Genomic DNA, 24,992 nt, shown 5'->3' with positions numbered 1-24,992 from the left:
CATTCACAGACCCGGAAAAAAACATGATTCATCTCGGCCAGCTTTCAGCAGCGCTTTATGGGAGCAGAGCGCCTTTTGAATTCAGTATGAGTTGATGAGGAAACAAATCAAGAGACAAGTAGAGTCTTTTTTTCACAGCTTGAGGGAAGAACGACCACGGGACCCCCGCGGCTCCTTGGAGCAGTAGTTCCCAAACCTTTTCAGTGCCCCTTCCCCCCCTTGATGACATTGAAGGCCCCCGGAGGTCGTACCTTCTTTGTTTTGAATGAATTGCATTATAATATATATTTAAATATAGAATTGTTAGTTTTTCTTTTACTTGTCCACTTCAGTTTATTATCACACACATACACACACACGCACACACTTCCTCAATACTATTAAGCCAAGCATCATCCTCTTCTCTGAGAAATGAAAACATGGTGTAAAAGATCAACATTGTCTTTTGTCCATTCAGCATCATTGAGGCCTCAAGTTTATATATGTATGCACGTTGAAACCAGCTTAAACATCTCAACTTAAATTGTTGTATTGCGTGCGTTTTCCCGTGAGTGTGTGTGTGTGTGTGTGTGTGTGTGTGAGTGTGTGTGTGTGTGAGGCTGCAGACTCACTTGATAGAGCCTTGAGACGCCCTACACACACTGCAGCTAGACAGGCACTGGCCTGGTGTTGCAGAACCAGAGCAGCAGCTTGGAGGCAGAGGAGCAGCCGCTGGAGAGACAGGAGGTTGGGGAGGAAGAGGAGGAAGAGGACGAGCAAAAAAGGAAGAATGAATGAAAGAAGAAAGAAAAAAAAAGAAGGGTTGTGGGGGAGGGTAGAACAAGCACAAGGGGTGAGGTCATGAAAATAGGGAAAGAAAAGGTAAGAAGAAAAAAATATATATTAAAATAAGGAAATGAAAGAATGGAAATAGATAAAATAAAATTTCCAATAACATGTGGAATTGATAATCAATGCAATTAATGAAGGGATGAAGGAAAAAATGGGAATGAAACGAAATGAAAAGAAAGACAAGATTGAAAGAACAGAAGAATGGAGGGAGGGAGGACCGGAAGAGAAGAGAGTAGAGAAAAAGTTCAGTGAATCAAATGAGGAGTTTGACATCAACGGTGAGAAAGAAAGGAAGAAAATGACGAAAGATGATATCAACAGCGACACAAGGCCAAAGAAAGTAGATGAGCAAGAAGTGGGAGGAGTCAAGAGACAGGAAGGGAGAGAGAGAGGGAAAAACAAGGTTAGTTTACACCCGGACCACCCTCAGCCATCAGGTAAGACAACCGCGCGTGTGTGTGTGTGTGTGTGTGCGTGCGTGCGTGTACTTCATGTGCATTAAATGCAGCGTCATCGTGATGATCACACGCACAGACGTCTGTCAACGCCTCGCAGCGCCTTAAACCCGACCAGCACACTGCTGCACAGAGGAGTAAAACAAACTCATCAAGGAAGGAAACATCAAGGCCGTCAATCTGCTGTTTGTCCCCTTTAATTAATCCACAAGGTATCATCTTACAACAAATAAATGCGCTGCTTTGTCATTTCCTTTAAATACAATTGTTAAATAAAAGACTCGGGATTGACTGAAGGTTGGATTCACTTGTGCTGCAAAAGGCGCTTTGAGGCCCCCGGGGGGTCCTGGACGTCCACACACATTTCAACGTCCACCGGGGACAGGAACGTCCATCATCATAGAGTCCTCCTCCGGTGGAAAAAACATTTCACAACCATCGCATCCAGGAACCCTGAGGCGAGCCGGAGGTTTGGACGAACCGGACTCATCCATCAGAACCCTTAGCCGGCGGCGCGGCATCTAATGAGCTTTGTCAAAGGGGGGCGCGGATCGGTCCTGTGGACGAGTAACGAGTCCGGGGACTCTAAAGAAATCCGCCCTGCAGCTTGTTAGAGGACAGAAAGCGAGAGAGTCTGAGGAATGAAGGGAAACTGCCACGAGGAAGGAAACGGGCCGTCCCAAGACAACGGACACAACGTCTCACCTGACAAGCTGTCCAACCGTCTCCTGACTGCGGCTCAATGTGAATGTCTTTAACTGCAGAGTGAACCGAGAAGGTGGCATGTTAAACCATCTTCAGATTAAAGGGTGCGACATTCTTTGACATGAACGCACGAATCACACATCTAATCTACATAAAATGCAACAATGTAATTGCCTTTTCGGTGTTATCCAACTGAAGACGGGACACATCTGTGGCCTTTAAAGCACTGAACACAACGGCAACAATTAAAAAACTGCAGCAAATGTCAACGAAAATCTATTTCATACCAATGGGACTATGAGATTTAGACAATAAACTTATATTTACAATGTTTACTGAGGGTAAAAGCTGTCATTGTCTCTTGGACTAATCAGAGCAGCCGCCCCCTAGTGGTCACTAGAGAGACTGCAAGTCTAATGCAGACTGTTACGGCTCATTTATCTCAATCACTAATCATTACTAATCAACCAATACATGAATGTCACTCAACTAAAATAAACAACAACATTTTTTTAAACAAAATACAAGGAAGTGATAAATAAAATATCAAATACATTTTTTAAATAAAAATTTAAATTGGGAGATTCAAATTTAAAAAGTCAGATTTTAGGTTTTGGATTTCAGATCATTTGAGTCTGTATGTGCTTATTTGAGGCTTTAGTAAAAAGAGGTCTTTTTCTGCAATATTAATAAGTGCAATATTTTAATATTCATATAAAAAACATTAAAAAAGTCTCCACTCAGGGAATCCCGCATGTGGAGGCATGTGTGGAGTGTTAGCTGACAGCATCGGAGGAGCATTCTACCCGGCAGCCTGAGAGCCGTGCTCATGTATCTTTGCATGTATTCCCGTTCTTTACCCTGACTCTCCTTGAGCCTCCTGCACGGCAAGCAAACAGAGAAAACAGAACAGCAGCCAAAGGTAATATTCACTGCTGGAGAGAACTGAGTGAATAATTAAGAGAGGCTGCTGCAAAAAACAGGCAACTCCCTTTAATTAAAGCCCCTGAAACCCTTGTGGGGGGGGGCGATGGATGAACTTTTATGGAGGGAGAGAGATCAACTGCTGATGTTCGAAACATTTCCCAAGGTTATCTTTTTTATTTTCCATTGAGTGATTTTTTTTTTTGGCGGAGCCACTTCCGATCAAACCGCCTCCTCAGATTGTGACTTCCAGCCAAAGCAAACATGCTGCTTTACTCATAACTCAGTGTCTGGAGGCTGTAATGCATTCTGGTCTATTTCCCGCTCCCGTGGGTGTGACAGATTAATATCTGAGCGCTCTCCGGTGATGGATTTCTCCTATGGATATTTGATGAAACGGCAGCGGCGGAAACAGAGGCCCGGTTGTTTGATTGTGAGGTAAAGGAAGATCTATTTAACAGCACCCGGCAGTGAGACTAACCCGGAGGATCCGATTGGACGCAGCCAGCGACCAATCGGCGACGTAAGTCACGCAGTGGAGGAGGTGCCAGACCATTTGGCGGGAGGAGTTCAGGTGTGAGAGCGATGTTGGAGTCCGTGCGGTCACGTGACACGGCGCTGTCCGTGGTGCTGAAGCCGCTTTCTTTTCTTTCTTCCTCCTCCTGTCGGTTTCTTCTTACGCAATAAAAATGTAATGTTTGCTTTGAAGACGGAGGCTTTTGGGAGGGAGAACCGGATGGAATAAATCATTTGGATTCTCGGCAAACAGCTCATAAGTAATTGGTTTTTAGCGGCCGTCGTCACCCGGCAACACGGCATCTACTTACGCACCCACAAGTGCTTTAGTCCTATCGCTGACTACCCTTCGGCTTTTCATCCTCCACATTTGTCTTTCGAAACCATTTCCTCCTCAGTGATAAATAAATCACGTTTTTGTTTAGGAAACCTTCGGGGTGGGGGGGGGTTGATTTTGATTGAGCTGCGATGCGCAACTCTCCGCTGCATCTTCTCCCCCCCCCTCTCATAATGACATGAAACGATAAAATGAACCGAGCTAATTTCCATCTGGTTGATGAGACGCTCAAAGTGCCAAAATTGATTTCCATCTGAGAAGACAATTAAGTTTTAATTGAAGCACAGAGCTCATCAGTCAGGGAGGGAGAGCGTGTTTTCACGAAGCCAGCGAAGGCGTGTAGCTTACAGCAACCGGAGCCCTTTGTGCTAAAAAGACGGGAAGAAAAGGATGTAATGACGCCAAAAACAGAGTTGAGATGACTTCAGTTTAACCGGCTGAGGGCTTTGTGGAGCGAGGTGGTACTATGAGTTAAGACGACCGTAGTTCGACCGGAAGGGAGAAGTCCAGAATAAATATTATATCCTCGGTTTCTTGCTTCTTCCCTTCACTCACATTTTCCTCGTTGCTCTCAGAAAATAATTGCTTCTTGATCCGAGTTTGTTCTCTTGGATTTCAGATATATGACTTCGATGGGACCGCACAACCCTCCTGCTGGTGTGTGTCTGTGTGTGTGTGATGCAGTGCGTTAATGTGCCTTGGAGGGAAAAGGCCTTATCTTTTGTACTTTACCGGGACTCGTACATCATATTCATCTTCCACTACATGCAGGTTTCACGTTCCACTACATGCAGGTTTCATGTTCCACTACATGCAGGTCTCATGTTCCACTACATGCAGGTTTCACGTTCCACTACATGCAGGTTTCATGTTCCACTACATGCAGGTCTCATGTTCCACTACATGCAGGTCTCATCTTCCACTACATGCAGGTCTCATGTTCCACTACATGCAGGTCTCATGTTCCACTACATGCAGGTCTCATGTTCCACTACATGCAGGTCTCATGTTCCACTACATGCAGGTCTCATGTTCCACTACATGCAGGTCTCATGTTCCACTACATGCAGGTCTCATGTTCCACTACATGCAGGTCTCATGTTCCACTACATGCAGGTCTCATGTTCCACTACATGCAGGTCTCATGTTCCACTACATGCAGGTCTCATGTTCCACTACATGCAGGTCTCATGTTCCACTACATGCAGGTCTCATCTTCCACTACATGCAGGTCTCATGTTCCACTACATGCAGGTCTCATGTTCCACTACATGCAGGTCTCATCTTCCACTACATGCAGGTCTCATGTTCCACTACATGCAGGTCTCATGTTCCACTACATGCAGGTCTCATGTTCCACTACATGCAGGTCTCATGTTCCACTACATGCAGGTCTCATGTTCCACTACATGCAGGTCTCATGTTCCACTACATGCAGGTCTCATGTTCCACTACATGCAGGTCTCATCTTCCACTACATGCAGGTCTCATGTTCCACTACATGCAGGTTTCATGTTCCACTACATGCAGGTTTCACGTTCCACTACATGCAGGTTTCATGTTCCACTACATGCAGGTTTCATGTTCCACTACATGCAGGTTTCATGTTCCACTACATGCAGGTTTCATGTAACCAAAAAAGAATCAAAGTCACCAACTTGTCATTTAACCTTTTCAATACTTTGGGATTTGCAAGGTCTTCTGACTATGAGACTGTGCATGTTCATCCGTGAATAAGAACTAGAAAAGAAGTTACAGATAAACTTGTGTAGAAGTTGCATAACTCATCCAAGCTGTATTCAAAACATATACCTTTAAAGAAAACAAAAAGAAACGCTGTAATGTGGGCTCCACTGTGAGTGGTCGTCGAATGAGTCACATGCCGTGAAATGAGTAATTCGTTAGCACGTTGCCCCCGAGCAGAGCCAAGCAACGGCCTCTTTCGTTCTCCTTTAATAAGTGAGCAGCAGCTTCTCTTTCACGCTGCCCACTGCTGGGGGTCCTGCTGCCTACGGTCACGTCCGCAGGTGGTTTCGGACAATTCACAGCGCTATTAAACATTGAAGCTGGTGTGGGAGAGCACGGGAGGAGAGTGGGAGAGAGAAATACTCCGGAACGAAAGCTGCTGCAGTATTTATTGGCATATTATTATGATTATTATTATCATTCAGTCAGTTTTATTTCCCATCCCATCTTGTGCATTGTATTCAAACTGGCTCAATTTCAATTTCAATCAATTCTTTAATTCTTTTTGTACTATGCAAAAAAAATTTAATAAACATTTATACTAGTAAAAGTATTTGCACCCTGCGTTAACAAATACATAAAATACTAGGGAGGTTTTTGAGGTTTTTTTTTGAGAACATCAGTTTATCAGGAATTAGGGATACCTTAGGAAAAGCCGCAGTGACAAAACAATGTTGAGTATTTTTATTCTCTCATCCGCTCTCAACGACAAAGCTCTATAATTACATCAAACTCACGGCTTCTTTTTTGAGACTGCGTCAATCACGCTCTCAGCCGCACAAAGAGCTGTGACAATAGGCCTCGTCAGCCCACATCTGTGGGCAGGCGGTGAGTCATGGCCGGTGATTAGCCGAGAGACGGGGGCCTGCGAGGGTCACGCGAGAGCAAACTCCAAAATCGGCGCGGGCCTTGAAGCGAGCGGCGCGAGATCGCCTCTCTTCAAGGAGACGGGCGGCGGGAGCGATATTATCCGTCCTGGATCGAAAACGGGCGGCACGGCGACGAGTTCAAACGCCTCTGCTCCAGAGGTCGATGCGGCCCCTTGCGTGGCATTTTGAAAGCCATTACCCCTCCAGTCGCACTGAATGGCCTCGCCGCGACGGGGCCCAGCCGTAAAGGTCACACTAAACAGGGGGTCGTGCACGTGTGATTCCCCAGTTTGGATGTTAAAGGCCGACGAAGGGGAGCGAGGCTGTAAAAAAACGCCTCTCTGTGGCCGAGGGAGAGACGCCGCCACCTGTGCTGTCGCGTTCAATAGGAGTCACTTCCTGTGGCCGCGATGCTCCTCAATGGAGCCGCGCGGTCGGAGTCGAGTCGTTAATGCGGCTGAGTATTCGAATACGTTCGCGGGCCTGATGGGCTTTTAATGACAACACCAGCAAAGCACTTGACATTTGAGTGAGCTGGTTTAAAGGCACTAATTAACCACGACTGGGCCTCTGTGATAGTGGACGTAATCGCATGCTGCAACAGCTCCTGAATTAAACCAGACAGCAGTTTGGTGTCACATCCCCGAAACGAGGGATGTCCTCTTTCTGCTGCTGGTGTTTTAATCCAAACACTTCACCCATATGACAAATAAGCTCTTCGTCATTAGCATTTGTACCCTCACTGGCAGAGACACTGTGCATGATTTGCTTTATTATTATTTGTTTTCACAAGAATCACTGGATGAATTACACCGACAGGATTTGTCCATCAAAGAACACTGATGAGTAAATTATTACCAGGCATGAAGTGAGGGGGACACATTGCATCTGCAAATCCAGATCATCTGGTGATTCAATGATCTGGTTATCTGAAAAGCTGGAGCAATTATCTGCGAATATCGAGCCAACGTCTCTCAGACGTCAAGGCTCAATATTCGCAGGCGAGCATTTTCGTTCAGATTATTTTCCAGCTGAGAGCCGATAATGTGACCTCAATCTTTTTGTAGTTGTAATCAATTTCTTTTTTCGGTCTGTAACCTTAAAGGTTTTCTTTCTCGTGTACCTCCCCGACATCATCAGAGAGGGACGTAAAGGTCACAATCGTTAGAGAAAGACAAAAGAGAGAAAAATACAAATATTTTGTATTTTTTACTCAAATACACAAGAAAGAGTACCGTGGAATATGTAACTGTATCATGGATTGGGATCTTCTGATTAAGAACAGACTGATTATGAGCGGGGGGGGGGCGGGGGGCCTGTAGGATCAATTCGATCAGTGCACCAAGAGAACCATCGAACCAGCCGATCTGTGTCTGCATCGACCACTCCGCTTTCTTCATGTCCTCAGGCGTCTCGATCTGTTTTCTGATCTTAATTAAGAATGAACCGACTGGAAAAGAGAATCGCAGACCTTCACCTCTTTTCAGGAGGAAGCGGTGACGCGCTACTTTCACGTAAACCCACAAGCACAAACCCAAATATTCCACCTTTCCTCTGGCTTTACGCGAGAATCTGTAAAATCGCATCCAACATCCTCACGGTTCCTTATTTCAGTTTCACCAGGCATCTTCATCAGGCCTTTATCCAACCCGCGAAGTCTAATGGCTAGTATTCAGCTGTTTTTAATCCAAATAGAAGAATAAAAGAAGGGAATTAAATGTACTGATGTCTTAATGTCCACACACACATGGAACCGTCTGGGAGAGCCTTCCTTCTCCTGTCCCTCTCATTCCTGCACTAATATCGTCCAGACGCCTGTAACTTGCCTTCTATCAGGCCGACATTTCATTTCATCTCAAAGCTAATTAAGAAAGCAGCGGCCCTGTTATTAAAAAGTTGCTATAAACACGACCACACTGGCTCGCTGTTCATTATGCGATGAATCTCTTCACTGTGTGAAAACTCGATGCCTAAAAAAAAAACCTAAACCGTGTGTGAAAACATCCGGATATGAAGGCCAAACTGACCCGGGGTGCATGGAGCTGTGAATCTCCCTTCATTTAAGGTGCTGGAAATCTCTTCTCCTTTGTTTACTTTGTCCACTTCAGTCAGCGCAGCTCACTGCTAAATATCCTCAACGTTGCCGCCGCTGCCGCTGCCGAAGCTGCCGCCACGGCATGCAGAACTTTTTTTGTTGCTTAGTAACAGTCGACGAACAGGAGCCCCGGAAAAGGATGAAAGTGGCACGTCCACATGTTTTCAGACGCCACATGTGAACGTTTCTGGATGTCTTCCAGAATAAAACCCCCGAAACCCCTGATTTCCTGAGACACCAGCGCAATGGGAGGCATAATGAGTGAGGAAACGTGGAAGAACTGAAACATTAAAGGTCTCGTATATCAGGAGATGTGTTAACATCCAAAAGGAGGAACGCCAACCCCCACACATTGTATGTAAAGCCTGGTGTTACATTTGCTGAAGAGTGGAGACTGCAGCTAATGAGGTCCGCGGGGGAGGCAGAGCGACTCTGGACCTGTCGTCTCTCTTGGAGAGTGAACCAAACTACACGTGCAACTGGAAGGGAATGTTGCTCCCACATTGGGGAAGAGGCCGACTATTAGATGGCATCTGCTTTTGGTTAAGCCTGCTTGGTAATTTGCAGGAGAATTAAGGATTAAGGACAGATAATATCTCAAATCCCTGGTGATCTCCTGGTGTTACTTTAAATTTTTATATATGATACATGTAATTTTTGTGCAGTAGTGCTCACTTCTCAGTAAAATAATGAGTGCACAGATGACTTCCACATGAATGCAGCGCACATTAATTGCTCCCTTTCAAACCGTAGTAACAACTCTCTAGAGGACGTCCATAAATGTCAGACTTTGATTGAAAATATTGCACTTAGTTTGGTCAGGGCCACTACGTTGTAATAAACGTACTCATTGATTTAATACAACAAGCATCAACACCATTTAAGATGAACGTGGCACATCTGGTGTCTCAACATTACAACGGCTATTTCAACAAAACTCAAGAGTGACACAAACAAACTCAAAGAATCTGCAGCATCAGCGTGCAGGAGGATAAGGCACTTAATAATACTAAGATTTAGTATTAGACGGACTTGCTCTTTCAGAACATTTCTCCCACATCATTTGTCTTTGACAGAATTTACTCGTGTATGTGGATGCAGTTCAGTTCTTTTTACCGTGATTCATCATGTAAAGAAAAGGTGTTAATTCATTCCAACCTGTTTTAGACCTGTCTCTGCCTGAGGGGAAGACCTAGTCTGCAGATGTGTGAATTGTTCCTTCTCATTAGAAAAAGTCATTGTGGACTGAAGTGAAGTCACTTCTGACCTTTACTGGATGGGAAGAAAAAGGACCAAAGTGCCACTGCGGCTTGATACGGTTGCTGCAAGTGTGAATGTTTCCCTCTAAGAAAGGCCGCCGGCCGTAATGAATGCGCGTCTTCTGGAGGTCGTAGTAAAAGTCTTTACTTTGGGGTTTCGGCTTAAATAAATAGCATAATGAGGTCAGATGGAACCCTTTATTTCATTGTAGCCTCCTTACAATGTCACAAACATGAAGCCTTCAGGTCAAAGGAAGCACAGAAGACTCAACATGCTGAAAATGTTCATAGAAGGGTCTTTTTAAATCCACAACGATTGATGGTGAAGCTTTCGGAGCTGAAGACAAAAACCAAACACTCCAACAGTCTCGGTCTGTATTCACATCATGACCTAAAGCTGAACAACACAAAGCAGCTCCTGGTTGCTACTCTTTAGAAAGATGAAGCACAACCTTTGTGAATAAAGGAAACAAAACAGAGGGTCTTCTAAGAGTGGCTACTCGTACTCAGAAAAAACATTGGGCAAGGCCTTTATGACTCCGGGTCACTTATACCACATGTTTATTAACAATTTGGTTGAAGCTCTGTTTTAGATCCCCATTGATGTGACACACATTGAGTCACTGTGTTCTGACTCTAGAGAAAACCTCAGTATCTCTGTGTTTCTGTTACTTATTCCTCTGTAATTATAATTGTGATGCGCCTCAGGAGATAATGACACCGGTCATGGGTCTCTCTTGGTGTGCATCTCTGTGTCTGTCCACTGATAATCTGGCAAACTGAGTGAGTATTTTGGGTGCACGTCTATGGCTGCATGGCCAAGGACTCACACTCACACCTTTCATCGTGTTCATTAAATCCAACATTACAACCGAGGTCGTCGCACACACACACACACACACACACACACACACCTGGTGGAGATCTATTTTTTTTTGTCCTTCACACACACCAAAGAGGAGATACGCAGGCTCACGGAGGAGAACACAACTGAGTGGGGTCTCAGGGTTATGCCCACTGCTGTGATACTATGCATTATTCATTTACTCCCTGTGTCTATACTTGGGCCACTACAAAGTGCACGTTACCTTCAGACTCTTCTTCTCAGGTTCAACGTTTAGAAAGCTCCGGGGAACCATAGGCAATGACAGAGATGATGTCATCACTTTCCAACCTCCCAAAACAAATCATTTTCATAACAACGTGATGTTGCCACTCGCCATTTCACCGTGCCGAACATCATTCCCTTAAACGTCTGCAGCGCTTACTGTATGAGGGGCATGTGGAGGACAAATGGCGCCCCCTGTGTGCTGTGAGCTCCCTTTGGTTACATCCAGGTAGAGAAAATGTGAGAAACCGAAGAGCAAGTCGTGGATTAGCTACACACAAAAAAGGAAATGCAAGGTTGGCTGAAACGTGTTCTGCACTGAAAGGACTCAGGTCGCTGCTGCTCTTCCAGAACTTTGATACCATCAATCTGATCAAAACAAACAAAGACTCACTTGAGCACATGCGCGGAGCCGTTGACCTGCGTGGCCGTGCAGGGGGCGGCGGAGCCCAGCAGGGACGGCCGGCGGTACCTCTTCCTCCCGCAGCACAGGATGATGAGGAAGGCACGGCGGAAGGACTTGTTGAGGAAGGCGTAGAGGATGGGGTTCAGCATGGAGTTGATGTAGCCCAGCCACAGGCAGGCCGCCCACAGCTTGTCCGGCACCGTGTAGTCTATGAAGGGGTCCACCACGTTGGTGATGAAGAACGGCGCCCAGCACAGGCAGAAACACCCCATGATGATGCACAGCGTCTTCGCCGCCTTGGTCTCCGTCCGCATGCGGTGGTTGCGCTGGTGGTCGGCGGAGTCCGCGCCCACCCCGGAGGCGCCGCCGCCCCCGCCCGCCCGCTGCAGCACGCCGATCTGCAGGGCGTGAGCGCGGGCCGTGACGTAGATCCTCTGGTAGGCCAGCACCATGAGGACCAGGGGGATGTAGAAGGCCACCACGGAGCAGGTGAGCGCGTAGGGTTTGTTCACCATGAAGACGCAGGACGTGGAGTTGGTGCCCTCGCTGTAGCTCCGCTCTTCAATCTGGGGAAAAAAGGGAGTCACATCAGAGGGGGGGGGGGGGGGGGGAGTTAGAGGAGCAGCTCGGGTCAAGGGTAGGGTCAAAGGGATCTTCTAGGTCGATAGCATGTTGTAGCATTTTAAACTAGGATTAAAAACCATCGTGGAACGCTTGAGAAACACGATTAATGCCGCCTTGTGCTTCCGTAAGCGGAAACTAAGCTGTGGCTTCTATTCGGGGGACCAAGTACGACTGACTCATCACGTCGAGGGGACCTCTGTGGACGTGGGGGGACATGAAGAGCGACTTAACGGTTCATCGGCCCTCACCGACGGCACAAAGCACTGCCCACACATCACTCAATCGAATCCACACACAACGCGGCAGCCAGGCGGGGGGTCAAGTGTCACTTGGAGAGCATCGACGTGGCCTGAATCCAATTTCTCCTTTGACTTTTTAATTAACTCAAACATACGACCAAACGGAGATCGGAAGACTTCTGACTCACGTATATGTTGTTTGTTTTTGTCAAATCCCAATTTTTATTGAAGATAAAGAGTGAAAATATAACTATAATTTGTTCAAGGAACTACATTCATGTTTTATTTCTATCAATCATGCACACGTGATTCCACTCAATCCCACAAACTGACATCTGATGAACTGACTGAACTGACGCTCCCTCGTGTGTAAACAAAGGCACGTTTGAAATGTTTAAGTGATTCTAGGTGAGAGTGGAGGCTATTCCCGCTGCTGCAGGGACGCAGACAATAAAACGCGTGACAAAAGCGATATATTAGATAGTAATTGACTATTTTATCTGTACTTCAGTGTTATTTTCTGTATGGATTTATTCTGCTTAGCCAAAGCGCACAGTGGAAGCAGTTCTCAGTAACACGTCACTCATTCCAACCTAAATCTGCTTTAGAAGGAAAATATTCCTCATCTCTGGAAAAATGTATAGACTCTGTTGGATTATTCTCGTTGTAGATCCACAGTGCCAAATTCCACAATCCTGACAGCTTGTTAACGGAGCGGATGTGAAGACACACCAAACTTGGCTTCATGAACGAGGGGTTTTAAAAGGAGACGACATCTTGATCATTCATGCTAACACAAGTTGTTTATGCAAGAGTGCTTGCATAAAAAATATACTCAAATACTGAAACAGCATTATAGAATACAATTTTGTGTGCCCAACACATGAAAAGATAAAATAAGAAACTGCGGCATTGACAGCCTTAGAATAGTTTGCAGCAGACACCCATGACTGAATAACGAAGTGTAACCATAGCTACAAGAAAGGGCCGATGATGCTATGATCTGATCATAAGATATTCTGAAAGCGTGTCATTTCATAGAGTGACATCTGAATTAGATTAAGAGATTAATAGATTATGATAGCGCTGTCTGCTTTTGACTAATCCGCTCTTCATCATGCTGATGCAAAACAATCCTCTGATTAAACCAGAGATTTTGAAAAGAGAAAAACCACTTCACGAGCAATTTGGGAAAAAGCTCCATGGTCAAAAAAAGAAGCTTTTCTGAGTGGTATTATTTCTGCCGCCGGTGTCGCAAAACACAACCACGTGACGTTCAGTTTTTTCTCAGAGTTTAGGAACCACCAGCTTTCACAACAGCAGCCTCAGCATTTAGTTTTCTTACAGTTCCTTCTGCGGCTGCAGCACTTCCTCTCGTGGGGATCAGAACTCACGTTGATATGTGGTTGAAGGGGCGCCTCCCTCCTAGCCGATTAGGTCTTGATTGATTATTTTGGATTATTTTTACTCATGTCGGATTAAGGATGAGTCACCCCCCCCCCCCCCCCCCGTTATTAACCGTCGGCTCATTTGTCTCCTGGTTTTTGTCTCGGAGCCAGAATGTAAACACGGGTTGTTCTTAAGAACAAGTCCTGGAAAATCAATCTAATATTTGACTCATAGGGCCCACTTTAAAACACTTCAGAACAGAGAGGACCTCTGGACCTACACCACGTGATTCGGTGAGGAATCCACAGACCGATCCCTGACCAATCAGAGCGCTGCATTCCACGAGGGGAACCAGTCCCAAACAGACGGTGTGACTGTTGCCTTTGTGCCACTTTGTGCCAGAACTGACCGACTGCTCGGAATATTCAACGGCTCTAATTGGACCCAAAGAGGACCCCGCTGCCTTCAGACTGCTCCTGTGAACTCTTTGTGTGTGTGTGTGTCTGTGTGTGTGTGTATGTGTGTGTCATGAGGGATTCGCTGCCAACCACCAGCCAGCCGGTCCTCCCGCTGACGCTTAGCTCGGAGGAAACTCCCGCTGGCGTCCGGGTGAAGACGGAAAGGGGCGAGCCGGGTCGACGCTCTGTTTCTCCCCTCATGCACTCGCACGCTCGTTTTCATTCAGTCATCCCGACTTTCTTTGCACAAAAAACAATTATCACATACTGCATATATTCATGGTCATGCTCGTATCCATCCATTTTGAACCGCTTATCCGGGGTCGGGTCGAGAGGGCAGCAGCTCCACCTAGTCCCGGGTCTCCCCCCCCCCCCCCCCCCCCCTGGGGGCCCACTCCCAGCTGGAACACCTCCTCAGGGAGGTGCCATGGGTGCATCCTTACCAGGTGCCCAAACCTGGATCAACTGGCTCCTTCTTTTAACGCAAAGGAGCAGCGTCTCCGAAATCCCACATTTCTGCCGCTCGTACCCGTGACCTAGTTCTTTGGGTCATGTTTTATGCGTTTTAAGTTTATTTTATTATTGCATCTAAAAAAGAGAAGAAGTGAGGAAAAGCCGCAAATTAAAGCGACGAGACGGCGAGATATCAGAGATATTAAATCAAGCATAGAGACAGATAAATATAAAAAAGGTGACAAAATAGAAGTGAATCTTGCGAAGAAAACTGAAAATGAAAGATTAGGTTTAAGAATTCTCTACACATTTGGCAGCCAACACTAAAGTACTTTGTCTTTGATATCAACAAAGCAGCATTTTTAACCACAGTTCCTTGGCTGAAGACTCTAATAAATTACCCCAATCTAATTCATGTGCACACAAAAGCCAGATTTCCTTGTTCAGCGCGTTCATTGTCCTGAAGAGATGGGCTTTTCTGGAGTCTTTCTAGATAATATTCATCAACTTATCGAGCTAATGCTGTTAGCTGCTTCCATTGCTGCAGGGCTACACAAAGTGGGCTTCTTGGCTGGTTAAAACAAAATGAAACCCCTCTGCGCCCTGAGTGTCATTTCACATGCTTTACTGATCTTCAACCAGCCTCAAGCGCCTTGCTTTCCCTTCACATTGATCCTAAGCCCGGGTTGGGGTGAAGCTCTCTTCTAATACCTTCAAAGTGCTTTTTTTGCATTTTGCAGCAGACTATTTCTTCTCATCCCTCTCCCTGCCTTTCCCCTCAGTTTGAGTCCTAATTGACATTCAAAAAAAAAAAAAAACTCATGGCAGTGACTCATCTTTGAAATGCTTGAAATAAAGAAAGAGCTCCGTGTCTGCGGCGTCGGTGGCCCCCGTCCTTCGGGTTTCTGTCTGACGTGTGGATGTTGTTGCCACAGCAACAGATCAAGCATTTGCGTCTCGTAAACAACACAAAGTCCTCAGGAAAGGAATTTGTTTATCAAGAAATTCTGGTAGTAATTGTGGTTTCTGTTTTTCGATGGTTTGTTTTGCTTCTTTCGACTGCTTCTTCTCATTTCTTTTTCTCCCCGTCAGAGAACTTGGATCTTCACCTCACAGCATTATGTTAATAAACTTTTCATTTTGTGTGTGTGTGTGTGTGTGGGGGGAGGGTAGGAGGGGGGGGGGGTGTTTTCGACTATTTCTGGCTCCAAAGTATCGAACCGACGCGCGTTGCTCGTTTTAACCACCTCCCCAGGGCGAGAGCGCACAAACAAACAGAAGGACTCACCAGGTGGTCGATGCCGATGCTGTTCCAGCCGAGCATGATGGGCAGGAAGGAGATGAAGGTGGGAATAACCCAGCAGCCGCCCATCATCAGGGCCACTCGCATGGGCGTCATTTTGTTCTGGTAGACCAGAGGCTGGCAGCAGATAGCGTAGTACCTGGGGACCGATGACAGGGAGAAAGGATGACCGAGCGATTCATTGATAATAATAATGATTGAGTCGAATCAGGGGTTTTTTGCTAGAAAAAAAGAACTCAGATGTCAGCACGTAAAATACGACTTTTAAGCTTCTCTCGGGACCTCGGCTTTGCTCGGAGGAGATTTTGAAAGAGCCGACTTAAGGATTTATTTTCAATGTCAAAATGAAAAAGACAGAAATACGAGGACAACGTACAATAGAGACAGATGTCAGCATTATGATGGTAATACAATTAATGAAATGTCAACGTCTCTGGCTGTTTGTCTCCCTCACTGGCAGACACCATTACCATAATACTTCATAATCTCAGGGAATAATACCCCCACCAAATAAGGGCAATAAATGAAGAGCAACTGAAAAAATGGAAAAATGGCTTTTCACTCCCTCCCTGTGTTTCATTCTTTCTTTTCTTTTTAATGAGCCCATTGGCAACACAAGAGGGGGTTGCTGCCAAAGCTTTTTGCAATAATATGCTAAGCACCAATGATTGAGCATTAGAACACGTTTTCCCGTCCCTTCATCCACCATTCCTGCCGGTTTTTGAGCATGTTTATGTTTTGTCATTCTCTCCCTTTAAAAGTAGCTTTCACCAAAGTTTTTTTTAACCTTTTTGTGTTTAAAATAACATTAACAATTAAACAAGATGAAGTATCACAGTTTGCAAGAGTACGTACACGAGGGCCTCTGTCTTCTGAAATGAGAGAAACAAAAAGCGATCCCTTACAGCCGGATTATCCCAATAAGCACCTCTCAAATTTTTATTTGTCTTTGGATCCTTGCAACTCAAACCCAACCAGAACACACACACATCTGCGCCAGCGAGCGTTCCTTAGTGGGTGTCTGAGTGTGTGTGTGTGTGTGTGTGTGTGCGCGAACTTGATATCAGACAATGCGGCGGGTAACAGCATGCTGTCAGCCGGTGATAGCGCTCAGCCGACGCTGGCTCCGAACCGCATGAATAGAGAGAGAGAGAGAGAAAGGCCGTGAATGTGCGCCCTGCAGAGGGAGAATGAGCGAGAGAGAGATAGAGAGTCGGCACAAAAAGAGGGGAAGAAGAGTCTGAGGAGAGGAAAGGGGAACGCGGGGAGAAAGGGGCAAAATGGAGAGGAAAGTGGGAAGGAAGACGGAAGATAGAGGAAGGAAAAGGGAGGAGGAAAAGCTGGGCGGGTTTCAGAAAAGAGAGAAGGGTGTTGATCCCTATTAAAGGGCAAATGACAGAGGCTGGATTGCATATTACTACAATTCCTCAAAATCATTTCACCTGGCCCCGTTGATGGCTGTGTGTGTGTGTGTGTGTGTATGTGTAGATACTGAGCGCTCTTACCGTTAAGTATGATAGGAAAAGGACGAAGAACACAGAGGAAGACACCTCCACATCCTTTACACCGTGAAGGTGTTTATTTGAGAAATCAAAGCCAGGTTACTCAAGAGAATATCAGCACCCAAACGAGATTGATTAAGGGCAATATGACCTCATTCAGACTGGATTGGAAGTAGCAGGAAAGGTCTGTCAGTTCACTCTGATCACATCATCACAAAAAAAAAGAATCAAAGCAGTAGATAATATACTATGTTGTACTATGTTTTTTCCCTGATTGAGGTTCAAACCCTGAAAGTCGTCCTCTCCAACGCAGAGTTGTCCTCAGAGGACTGAACACTCCTCGGCAGCAGCACTGAAGCTGATCCACTCCGTCTCCGTCTCACCGCCTCCCCAGCTATGGTCTTACCTCATTGACTACTTTTAGTGCGTGGCATTTCGCAGCCATCGGTAATTTGGAGAGGCTGTGTATACTGTGTGTGGTCTGCAAATAAAAAAAGGTCAAGAGGCCCCTTTCTGTTTGAATCGCACCAACTAGACGTCTTAAAGGATTCTGTGGGAGTGGATTTGGCCCGAGTGACAAAAAGGGCACAAGAGAGACGTCTTGCATCGTGTGAATAGAAACGTCCGAATGCACAAGCACGCGCACTCCCAGAAGCTTGAATATTTACAAAAAAACATGCACCCTCACACACACACACACACACACACACGCACACGGACCTGGGGAAGATTAGAAGCAGACGCAGCACGGTTGAATGACAGCACGTCCTGACCGCGAGCACTTTAAATGGCCCCCGTTTCCTTTTGATCTACAAAACATTTCTCTCTGTTTATTTCTGACATTTCTATTCAGACGTTATTTACGTGGACGCTGGTTTCTGAGAGCAGCCCGAACGCGAAAGGACGTTCGTCGTTAGTCCTCGTTCGCGGGCTGCTGCGGGACCTTCGATTCTTTCCTCGAACAAAGCAGCTGTGTGCAAACTAAGTGCTTATTATACGACACATTCACCTGCATCGCCAGTTTCCTCTGCTTTCATTTCTGATATTTTTTTACTCACAGATGGAAACGTCCACCGGGTTATTCTGTAGGCATCGGGAAGCCACTGATAAACTCAGAGAACGTTGATTATAAAATGACACATTCAATATATTCAGAAAAGAGTCATGGGGCACTTTTTAAGCAAGTTTGAGCAAAAAAAACAGAATTGAAACAGCTTATGCCGATCGTCTCGTGAACCTCTGACTTCAGAGGCCTCCGCATGAACTTGTTCTACAAGCAACACTAACAGGAGGGAGAAACAAATCCAGAACATGAGAGTTTACACTAACATGAGGATGTCACAGCCAAAGAACTGCTTGTTTATCACCTGCAACATCAGAACCTACTCCGAACCAGATGATCGGCCGGATCAGATGCACCTGGTGAAGCCGAGTGGATCTGATCCAATGCGACGGGATCACATGTCAGGACAAGAGGACCGGCAGCACTCTGGACGTCCGCGTTCGAAGGGACGGGCTGAGCATGTGATCTTGAGTGATACGTGTCACATACCTCGCTACACTGACTAAACTGCACCGCCATGGCACTGACGGGCTGGTCAGCCTCGGCTGCCTTTCCTTCGGAGCGCTCGGATCGATGTTGACGGGGCGGCGTTGCAATAACAACAGCGGGGGCTTAGTCCCGTGCAGAAAAGCGGCATGGAGGAGACAATGGGCTGCAGAGCAAATGCAGACATATCACTCTATGACAGGCTTCGCTGTCTTCAGCCTCCTGGGTCCCTCCGCTCTCTCTCTCTCCTTATCCCTCTAACTCTGTCCCTATAGCTTTCTGGGCCTCTTGAGTGACGGACTCTGCATCCCAGAGCCGCTCTGTAGTGTAGTTCATATTCCCTTCTGAACATAATTTTCTCTTTTTTGTCCCTTTTTTTGTCTACACAAAGCTCTATATTGACACAAGTCCTTATCACACACTCTTCATTTCAAATGTTAATATGCCATATTAACATCACTGCTGTAGATTAATCATGACGTGCAGTCATTTGCATTAGCTGGTAGTGTGGCCCCAGTGGCCCCCAATTAGTGCTCAATGTTGGTTTGGGTTCAGTGAGACTAATAATGCATCCTCAACGGCACAATAGCAGCCCCATTCGCCCCGCCTCCTGGCCTTCGGTCTGGCCCGACCCATCACAAGAACATAAGAAGGACCTGCGCTGAATAAGGGCTACGGCTACTTCCTTATGGGCTAAATGCCAACGCATTACAGACCAGGACCAGTGTGTAAACGTTTTAAACTCTTCCTGTTGTCTTGAAACTAAATGATCTCCTAGCAGATGGAAGCTCGTGTGATCTTGGGAAAATCCAGGCATTGTGCCGGGGGACTTTTTGATTAGTGGAATAAATCAATTTCAATGAACATTTCCTCCACTTGTTCTGACATAAACTTTGCCTTTGGATTTCAAATATACATATTTTGAAAACATTTTTCCAACTAGTTGCATTTTTGAAGATTTTGTAACCGTTTTTAAGTCTTTTATTTTTCCTATCTACCTCACTTCCTCTCTTCGTCACTTCTTCTGGTCCTTCAGTTGTCTCAGTCTCAATGTCTCTTGGGTGTGTTGGCCTCTTCACTCGATGCCTTTTGTGTGGCAGCATCCTCCTCGTGGCGGCTCTGGTATTATTTAGTCTGAATTCATTTGCATTCAGTCCTTTTCAGCCCATCTTCAGCTGACGTTGGGTGAATGAGAAGCTCTATCCTGCAGATGTTCTCTTATCCTCTGCGTTCTCTCGCTTTCTCTCTTTTTTCTTCTCTGCTTCCCTCTCTTTTCTCTCTCCTCCTCTTGTCACGTATGCAAGCTGCTATCTGTTAGCCGAGTTCTTTCTCGCTGCCGCTTTCGGCTCGTTCACATCGGCGTTCTGGTGTTTTTAGTCTCAGCAGCTGCAGCGACCTCTGACCCGCTTGAAGGTCAGATGAGAGCAAAGCTACGATAGGCTTAAACTCAGATGGGGAAAACATTAATTGAGTCACCGGACAGAATGTGACCTGTTCCCATAGTAAAATATAAAATGAGTGATTGCTGCATGCAGCATCTTTCATTTCGGGGTAATGGTACATCGCGGCTCACTGTCACGCCGCCATGGTTTACTGGGACACCTCATCCATGGCTATTTATGTTTGTAACATCTGTGCTTTTCCTGCAAAGAGAGGTCAAAATCAAAACTAAATACTAAAAACCACTTGTGTGCTAGAGACACAACGGGCAGCACTGCTATAGACCTAAGACACAGACTGATGGTTTGATAATGATCCCAAATCACCAAATGGGCATTCATCCTCCTGTAGTTAATTCAAACGAATTAGTCGATTACTTAGTCGACTAATGTGGCCTACGCTTCAGAAAGTGGGGGCTTCGCAGACCTTGTGTGTCCCAGAACAAGGCGGTTCTGATGTTTACGCCACGTTGTGTTTCTGCAACGCTCCGTCAACAGCTCAGCAGAGCATTCGTTCTGGGGTCAGGAGAAGTCTTCTCCATGCGGCGACAGAGTTTGACAGCAGCAGGAAACAAATAAAATGGTAATGTGGTGGAAATGTTTGTCATTTTTTTTGTTGTTCTCTAAATTCTTTTATTTTATGTATTCAAAGGTTTCTCATTGTTTCCTTCTGTGTTTATTCTCTTTCTCCTCCAGTGATGCGGTCCACAGATGCTTCCTTTTAGAGCTTCATTAAAATAATATACCAGAGAAATGTGTTTGTTTTCTGCCCTGGTCTGTTACTATTTTTTATTCAGTATGCTGGAAGCTACAAATGACATCAGAAAACTGCCTCTGCTCTTCATCAAAAATCAAAAACTTCTCGGAAGGGATTCTTTTTTTCCATCAGTTTGTCATCAGAAGGTCTGAAAACGTTTGTGTTGTGCTACAAGTCAGTCCTGTCTTATAAATCCTCTCACTTTGGACGAGAAATGCTGACTGGACCCCATACGCCGCGCTCTACATCCTACATCAGTCAGAAGATTTCACTGATTCGTTGCCTTGCTTTAGCACATAAAAACGGGTCAGGCCAGGTCTCCCGTGTTGAAGGAAGAGAGAGTTTCTGTCCAGCTTTGTTGTTGTATAGCATCTCCAACTTCAATGGTAAATGCGTTTGCAGATTCCAACACAAAGGGAGCCCTGGACGGATCCTTGAGGAACACCTTCATAAAGGTTTCAATGCTGAGGGAAATGAATAATTGGCAACTTTATCTATTGCTTTAATATTTCAGGCTGTTTTCTCCTTCTCACACATTTTTCTCTAAACTTCCAAAGACTTGCTCCAGGGTTTGGATTATGTGTAAAACACACTTAATCCAAACTACTACTGCCAATTATTTCATTTTTATTAGAATGGGGTATGTTCATGCAGATAACAACCATGGATAATTATAAAAATGTAACATTTAAAAATGTCTGACATTTCTCAGGGCAGTGGTAAAAGCAAACAGCCCGCAGCTTTGTGTACCAGCTGCTTTAACAGAACAACAAATGCATGCTCTGTATCAGCCATTAACGTAAATCTATCATCAGCAATTCAGACCCGCAGCGAAAAATGTGGCACGGTTGAAATCTATATTTCCTTCATTTTGTTTCTACTAATCTCATTAGCGATGCAACACCGTGGTACGATGTGTGAAGAATATGCAGTGGGAAATGTCAATTAGAAGGATGCTGCTTGCTCCGATCTCCGACAGTTTGGGGTAAATCAAGGCCTAGATCCCTCGTTGCATGGTCAACACGCTAAGGCTCGTTTCCCTCCTTGCATGGTCAACACGCCAAGGCCTGTTTCCCTCGTTGCATGGTCAACACGCGCTCACCTAGGGACACTAACCCGTGCCGCTCCCATGGAGCCACTCAGTCACTGGAATTAGGCTGTTTGGCCTAACTTAGGCCTCTGGGGCAGATGTGCCTTTCATCCTCTGCTGCTAGGACTCAACGGCGTTACCATGGCCACAGGCAGATGAGCAGCCCGAGAGGTTGAACAGGGTCAGTTAAAAGGACCAGGTATGATAAATCAGGGCTACTTTACTCTGTTGCTGGCTAGTTTAAATCTATGCTGTGTTCAGTTCTCGATGTTTGAAGGTGTTTTACCTACATGCACCTGTTGACTCATTTCCATTCCATTCAGATTCAGTTATAGGCCTTGTGGAAATTTGCTAGACTTAAAGCGTAATCCCTCCTTTCGGCGGGGGGGGGGGTGCTATCGGTTAGTCTCATCAGCCCTCAGGGTGCTAGCGGTTGTCTTTGCGGCGCCAACTGATAACATGGACGGACGAGCCGGCAAAAAAAACGACACTTTACAAAAAGTCCCTTTTTTCTATTTTCCCATGCAACGTCCCGCGACCCACTAAAAACGGGTCCGCGACCCACTAGTTGGTCGCGACCCACCATTTGAGAACCACTGCTCTAAATGGTCCATCAGAACAGAATCCAAGTTTAAAGACTTTCCCTCGGAAAGTTCAGGTAATAGAGGAGGATTGCCAAACCAATCCAGTACCAAGTCTTGTCAGACTTGTGAGGATCTCTAATGCCTTTGATCACATTTTTTAAATATCCAGCAGAACATACAAAGATCTCGAACGTTTCACGGAAACTCACTGGGAGTTTCATTAGTTTGTCGTCTCCTCTTGCAGTTTAACATTGTCAGGGTCGGTGCTGAAGCAGGCGGAAGCAGGACTCAAATGCAGAGGTTCTCGATCAAAAAGTGCTCTTTATTCCTGACAAAACCAATAACGTGCTCCAACAGCGGGGAACATATAGACAATGACACGACACTGGACAACAGGCACACAGGGCTTAAATACACAAGGGAGGTGCAGGTGATTGGACACAGGTGGAATCAATCAGGCAATCACAGGACAAGGCAGGAAGTGAAGTTACCCAGGAACACAAGAGACATGAAAACTACAAAATAACACAGGAAGAGAGACCAAACCGTGACAGAACCCCCCCCTCAAGGACCGAATTCCAGACGGTCCTCAAGGGGAACAGAACCAGAGAAACACAGACAAGGGGAGGGAGGGTGGGAACCCAACGATCTTGGACCGCGCAGGGAACTCAGGGTGATGGCGGCCACTCGTCGGGTCCTTCGGGGGGTCTACCGCTACGGCGACCGGGCTTCAGGGTCTCGGGGGGGCGACCGCTACGGCGGCCGGGCTTCAGGGTCTCGGGGGGGCGACCGCTACGGCGGCCGGGCTTCCGGGTCTCGGGGGGCCGACCGCTACGGCGGCCGGGCTTCAGGGTCTCGGGGGGCCGACCGCTGCGGCGGCCGTGCCTCGTGGCGGGGGGCGCCGAGCTGTGCGGCTGCGGCGTCGTCGCGGAGGGGGGCGCCGAGCAGTGCGGCTGCGGCGTCGTCGTGGCGGGGGGCGCCGAGCAGTGCGGCTGCGGCGTCGTCGTGGCGGGGGGCGCCGAGCAGTGCGGCTCCGGCGTCGTCGAGGCTTGGGGCTCCGGCCCAACCCCTGACCCCACCCCCCCTTCAAGGACCGACTTCCAGGCGGTCACAAGAGGGTGGGAGGGAGGGGTCATCGTCGGGGGCCGTGGGGGCGGGGAAGGAGACTGGACTCTGGGGGCCGGAACGGGCGGAGACTGGACTCTGGGGGCCGGAACGGGCGGAGACTGGACTCTGGGGGCCGGAACGGGCGGAGACTGGACTCTGGGGGCCGGAACGGGCGGAGACTGGACTCTGGGGGCCGGAACGGGCGGAGACTGGACTCTGGGGGCCGGAACGGGCGGAGACTGGACTCTGGGGGCCGGAACGGGCGGAGACTGGACTCTGGGGGCCGGAACGGGCGGAGACTGGACTCTGGGGGCCGGAACGGGCGGAGACTGGACTCTGGGGGCCGGAACGGGCGGAGACTGGACTCTGGGGGCCGGAACGGGCGGAGACTGGACTCTGGGGGCCGGAACGGGCGGAGACTGGACTCTGGGGGCCGGAACGGGCGGAGACTGGACTCTGGGGGCCGGAACGGGCGGAGACTGGACTCTGGGGGCCGGAACGGGCGGAGACTGGACTCTGGGGGCCGGAACGGGCGGAGACTGGACTCTGGGGGCCGGAACGGGCGGAGACTGGACTCTGGGGGCCGGAACGGGCGGAGACTGGACTCTGGGGGCCGGAACGGGCGGAGACTGGACTCTGGGGGCCGGAACGGGCGGAGACTGGACTCTGGGGGCCGGAACGGGCGGAGACTGGACTCTGGGGGCCGGAACGGGCGGAGACTGGACTCTGGGGGCCGGAACGGGCGGAGACTGGACTCTGGGGGCCGGAACGGGCGGAGACTGGACTCTGGGGGCCGGAACGGGCGGAGACTGGACTCTGGGGGCCGGAACGGGCGGAGACTGGACTCTGGGGGCCGGAACGGGCGGAGACTGGACTCTGGGGGCCGGAACGGGCGCCGACGGGCGTCTCGGCGCCGGAACGGGCGCCGGAACGGGCGCTGACGGGCGTCTCGGCGCCGGAACGGGCGCTGACGGGCGTCTCGGCGCCGGAACGGGCGCTGACGGGCGTCTCGGCGCCGGAACGGGCGCTGACGGGCGTCTCGGCGCCGGAACGGGCGCTGACGGGCGTCTCGGCGCCGGAACGGGCGCTGACGGGCGTCTCGGCGCCGGAACGGGCGCTGACGGACGTCTCGGCGCAGGAACGGGCTGGGGCGAGCGTCTTTGGGCCGAGTCAGGAGCCGGGGCTGGAGGGGTTCGTATCCTCCTCCTCCTCGGGCTCTTCCTCGGGTTGAGGAGGTCCCTTATTTC

At 47.8% G+C, this 24,992-nt stretch overlaps 1 protein-coding gene across 2 annotated transcripts in view; it reads right to left on the bottom strand.

Moving 5' to 3' along the window:
• Window positions 1-24,992, bottom strand: part of htr4 (5-hydroxytryptamine receptor 4) — an 83,401-nt gene that overhangs the window by 11,917 nt on the left and 46,492 nt on the right. Inside the window, exons 5-7 of one of the 2 annotated variants that reach the window (XM_037461500.2) lie at window positions 15,703-15,856; window positions 11,240-11,817; window positions 612-711 (exon numbers count right to left, since the gene is read on the bottom strand). In XM_037461500.2, the coding sequence (XP_037317397.1) occupies window positions 648-711; window positions 11,240-11,817; window positions 15,703-15,856 (796 nt within the window). In that variant the 3' untranslated portion in view covers window positions 612-647. The remainder of the gene's footprint in view (window positions 1-611; window positions 712-11,239; window positions 11,818-15,702; window positions 15,857-24,992) is intronic. The other variant, XM_037461498.2, reaches the window with a different exon arrangement.

Source organism: Pungitius pungitius, chromosome 2, assembly GCF_949316345.1.
Source record: "Pungitius pungitius chromosome 2, fPunPun2.1, whole genome shotgun sequence".
NCBI classification, from domain to species: domain Eukaryota; kingdom Metazoa; phylum Chordata; class Actinopteri; order Perciformes; family Gasterosteidae; genus Pungitius; species Pungitius pungitius.
The sequence above is the reverse complement of the archived record's forward strand: the minus strand, read 5'-3'. Positions and strand labels throughout refer to the sequence as shown.